The 5,305-nt window shown below is 35.5% G+C and overlaps 1 protein-coding gene across 1 annotated transcript in view; it reads left to right on the top strand.

Annotated features, from left to right (window-relative positions):
• The window catches only part of EFNA5 (ephrin A5), a 231,342-nt gene that overhangs the window by 221,178 nt on the left and 4,859 nt on the right, over window positions 1–5,305 (top strand). Inside the window, exons 5-6 of the mRNA XM_031557423.1 lie at window positions 3,761–3,826; window positions 4,229–4,309. Of these exons, the coding sequence (XP_031413283.1) occupies window positions 3,761–3,826; window positions 4,229–4,309 (147 nt within the window). The remainder of the gene's footprint in view (window positions 1–3,760; window positions 3,827–4,228; window positions 4,310–5,305) is intronic.

Genomic DNA, 5,305 nt, shown 5'->3' on the forward strand with positions numbered 1-5,305 from the left:
TCTTCTCCTTAGGAATTTCAATTTTTGAAAATGTTACTTGGGATAGTTTCCATTAGCATCAGAGATTTCCTATTCTCAGAGCTGGCCTCTATTTTATAGCTAATATCACTTTTGAAAGGGACAAATAGAAAAACCTTATGCCAAAGCCTTAGAGGCTAACCTGGTTTTGTGCAGAGAGGAGAATGAAATTTCTTTTTGTACAGGTGAAGAAAGGACATTTTCTTATAGCATAGCTAATTTCAATTGGATATAACAACAGCAGTGAGAAGTTTAGCTGGGAAGGAACTTTAACAGACCCTAGAAGGCAAAGGGTCTAGAAGGCAAGCATGCAAGAGTTTTAGGGAATTTACCAGACTCCATTGCATTGGAAACCCATCATTCTTGGAAAGTGAAACATATAAAACCACTGAACATTCTGCTAATACTAATAGGCCTGACCTTAGGTCTGGAAGTAAAGACTTCAATTTTTCAGTTTGAACTGATTCCTGAATTTTCATTTAAAGCATGAATTTTGTGAGATCCTAGCTACACCATTACTTTCTTTTTTTCCACAAAAAAAATACATTGTTTTTTTTTTTTTTAGTTAATATGCTAGTATGTGTAGCTTATCCCTTCCTATGTGTTGTTTTGGTCATTTGGTGTTTCCTCTGAAGTTGTTAATCAAAATGTTGGGCAGTAGGTCACCCTGATTGGGAGTTCTGTGCTCTTTAGCAAAAGTTTGTCATTAAAGGTACTTTTATGCAGAAGAATAGACTTTATACTTCAACTTGGGTTTAAGCTTCAAGGCGTTAGCTATGAAAAAGCAGATTTAATGAGCACTCTTGGCTTTCCTTAGCAGAGTACAAGTGTGGTGTGCCTAAAATTCAGAAGAAAAAAAAAAGATATTGAGCTTGTTGCTGAAAGAGGAAGAAAAAAAAACCCTAGCTGTTGGCAGTATAAACTGGATGTCATAATCTAAGAGTCAGGTTTTTCATAGGACAGTGGTGAAAATATTGCAGAATAAACAAAACAGGGAAGAGAACAGAGCAATAATGGCAAACTGGAATGTGTGAGGGAACAGAATTGATGGCATTAGCAAACCTGACTCTGCTCTGTGAGTGATACATCTTATGGACTTATGGGAAATACTGCAAATTGTCAGTGTTTTTGTTTTAAGATGAAAAAGAGAAGGGAAGAAATAAAAAGGTATTGCAGTAACCCAGCTTGGCAAACAGGTCTTAAATTTCTCAGGAAGGCTGAAGAGGTTGCACTGTGTCTCTTCATCATCTTGTTCTTGGTCACTGAGGCAGATGGGAGAGCAGGACAAAATGTCTCTTAGTTCTTTTTTATCTTAATTATTATTATTCCCTCTGAAGGAGTGTAAAACACTGTGGCTGAAGAGGAATCTTTCTAGTTTTATTACTTACCATTTTTCATAAATCACTTAGAGTACATAATTTCCTAAGAGAAGAAAAAAGCACATTATCACACTTAACACTAAAAGTGCATCAGTTTTAAGGATGATGAATTAAATGCAGCAGATAGGATTGCCATAAGACTGCGGTTCATGATACAGCACATTCTATGAAAACCTATGTAAGGAATGGTAGAAGAAGGAAGTTTAAGCAGAGGGCAGATTTTGAAATTTTCTCCCAGAGAACATGGCTAATCATCAGTTCTTGTTTGCTCTTAAGTATGTACAAATATTGCATACACGTGTAAACTTTATATTCATTTTATTTTTTCTAGGTAGACTATTATTTGATCCTAGCTATCATAGCTAGTCAGTGCTAGTGCTAACAACATGTTCTAATAAACACCAGTAGCCCAAACATGTTTATTTTGTGGATGTAAGTGGCAACATGTAAACATTAAAGTTAAAATGTGCCTTTGAATAAGTCTGGATCCAGATGCACTTCTGAAATTCTGAGCTAGAAGAGCTGTTTCTGATAAAACTACTGTATATTTTCTGTTTTGACTAGTGTTAGAAGTGTCGTTTCCACCTTTATGTTAGTAATATGGTAATAAGAGAATACTTATCTTTTGAGAAATCAACAAGTGCTTGTTTAGTCTGAGCAAAGCATTTAGCCAGTTGCATATACTCAGTGAGGGCCATGGAAAGGACACAATTTCCTGAATGTAACCACAGAGTTCAAATATTGTGCCCTAAATAACACACCAGTTACTGTAAATGTCAGTACAGGGTGTTTTTCTGATTTTGATTTAGTAAGAGCCTACAGCAAAGCCAGCTGTTAACACTTCTTAACGCTTGTCATTTTGAAGGGGGGAGCATCATTTCTACACACTTTTGTCTTTTGATTAAAAGAGGAAACAATTTTTCAAGCACTTCCCAACAGGTGCAGAACAAAAGCATTAGCTCTATTTGACCCTGTGCTCCTTTTATTTGTGTTCCTACTGAATTTGCTAGTTCTTCTTGGTAAGATAAAGCTGATGCTTGCCTTGGAAATACATCATCAAAGTCTAAAGAAATTCATTTTAAGTTATTTGAGAAGCCCATCAAGTGTGAGTTTGCCTTGTAGACAAAGAGTGTGTGTTCAGATGTCTTTATGTAAATGATTTCAGCTATTTTTCAGTGAAATGTAGTAAAAAAATAAAAATGGATGAAACAGCATAAACATCTTATTGGCCCAATCATCTTTCATAAATCCAGACAGCTTCCAATAATTTCAGTTTCCTATAAAAAGCAACTGTTGTGCCGCCGTGTCTAGCTTTTTATTTGATGAAAGGGACTATGCAGTGAAATAAAAATGACTTCAGGTGCTTCAGGCAGTGTTTTCAGGTATAGGTTTTGAAGGTTTTACAAGGCTGAAATAATGTATCCAAAGATGGTCTTTCACAAGGAAAAATTTGCATGCCCAAGTCAAGTAGCTTGGTACATTTGCCTTTGAATTAGGTGTTTTAAGGCAAGTATATATCCCGAAAGGAAGTTTTCACAACAGCAGTTGTTCCTGGGAAATAGTAGGTGATTATGGTAATATTATATATGTGAGCTTTTGTGTAGTGGTACACATGTTGTTTCCTCTTTTTTCTTTCCTCTTTATACAGTAAGTATTCTTCCGAAGAGATACTTTGAATGGCAAAGATGAGGGAGGAGAGAAATAAGGAATAAGCTGATTTGAGAATGTATGTTAACACAGGGAATCATATTTTGACTGAAACAAAATATGGATTTTATCAACAAAGGCACACATAGTGGAAGAATACAGTCTGATTTAGTGGTGGAATTTAATGGACGTATTTAATGGTGTGTATTTTTACTTTAGTGGAAGTATGTCCATATTTATATTTTTAACATTGTCAACTTCAGCATCATTTTGTCAGTTTTCCTTCATTCCTTTTTGAGTTGCTGAAGTCTGTGTCCTACCATTTCAGAACTTCAGCTTTCTTGTAAGTGATCTTAATTATTCTCAAGTGTAATTTTTCAAAGTAGACACATGCATTACAGCAGAAACCATATTAAACTATCTCTTGAGAGAAAGGTGTGAAAAGGTGAAAGGAGATAATGAAACATTGTGAATATCATTTACTTCACTTCTTTCATGAAAATAATCGAAAAAGGGATTAGAATAAAATCTGCAGTTCTCTCACTGCCTTTGTCTTATCTGGCTACTTTACACACTTGAAATACTTACATGCAGAGACTGAAATGTAGCCAGCTCTTCGAGGGAAGGGATGATAAGGGATGTTTGACTGTAGGAAAAAGGATCATATGCATTTTCTCTTACTCTTCCACTTCTCTCTCATTTTTCTTCATTTACAGCTTCTGCGATCCCAGATAATGGAAGGAGATCCTGCCTAAAGCTTAAGGTCTTTGTGCGACCAGCAAGTAAGTTCCTTAGAATAAGCTTTCAAGGGTGGCTTTGTAGCGCATGCTTTACTGTGTGGTCTGGTTAACAGCAGTAAATTCTTTTTTTTTTTTTTTTTTTTTTTACTGTTCAACCTTGTTTATCTGTTCTGTACAGCAGCATTTGTGTTATTATTTTCATGGTATTTCCTTATCATTTTTCATAAAGCTTTATTTTAATTTCATGGCAATTGCTAACTTGTTGTTTCTTAAACTGTTGTACCAATGGAAGACTGGCATTTGGATAAGTGCCATAGACTATAAAGCATAAGTATGCTTAATTATATACAGTAAATAGAGAAGGAAAAAAGAGAAAAAACAGAAAGTGCGGAGTTTAAGGGTGTCTCACTAACATATTTGGCTGTTATCTCTATTTTGTTATAGACAGCTGTATGAAAACTATAGGTGTTCATGATCGTGTTTTCGATGTTAACGACAAAGTAGAAAATTCATTAGAACCAGCAGGTTAGTATGCTTAGAGAATCTCTTTTAACAAATGCGTGTATCCCTCTGGTGCTTGAGTACTTCTTTTCTTCTACTCTTTGCATGCTTTGCATGGTATAATTGCTCTGCTTTTGCTTATTTCTAGCAGTGCTAATATCACATGTGGTATTTTTCCTGTCTCCTTATCTAATGCAAAGGAGGAAAAGTGTTGCTTTCTTGGTTGATGTAGCTTAGTAAAATATAATGTGTGCTAGAATAAAATTTTCACTAGTATCCTGAAGTCTATCCAAGCGAAACATCCAGCATGTTGACAGACCACTCATGGTACTAATTGGGCCAAAAGTCTTAAAGCCAGTGGGCACGCTTCGTTTGTTTTGTGGTGCCAACAGACTTTTAAAGGACTGCTCCTTATTTAATGCTAGTGCATGACTCAGGCATGCAGCTGATAGAGTTAGTGTTTGAGTAAAAAATCAGTCCATTAAAATTATATACATTTGTATATTTATTTGTTTAGGGTGAGTATTGTTTTCACACACGTAAACACACAGATGCTGTTATATATGAGTTCATACCCTGGATATGGATCTGGGGGATTTTATTTTGCTTTTTTTTGGGTTGGTTGATTGGTTATTTATTTATTTTTCTTTCCCTAAAACACTGCCTTTAATAATAAGAATAGTGTTTGCTTTTATAAAGCCCCTTGTCTGCCCAGGGCAAAGTTGTGTTATCCTTCACGATCAAGCTGCGTGGCTCTGTGTGGGAAGTGTATCTATATGGTTGTGTGATTCAAGTTTATGACAGATAGGAGCATGTTTAATTCTAGGGGTGTGAACAATCTCATCAACTTCAGTGGGATGGCTCATGACATTAAAATTAGGTGGGTATGTAAGACAAGTATTTACAGTAGCGCTCACCTGCTTGTTCTGTGTGTAACATACTGTTCACACGTTGCTATATTGAAGCTTCAATAATTAAAATGAACAGTTAAATAAACAAATTATACCATATACACACACA

This window comes from Meleagris gallopavo, chromosome Z (assembly GCF_000146605.3).
Source record: "Meleagris gallopavo isolate NT-WF06-2002-E0010 breed Aviagen turkey brand Nicholas breeding stock chromosome Z, Turkey_5.1, whole genome shotgun sequence".
NCBI classification, from domain to species: Eukaryota; Metazoa; Chordata; class Aves; order Galliformes; family Phasianidae; genus Meleagris; species Meleagris gallopavo.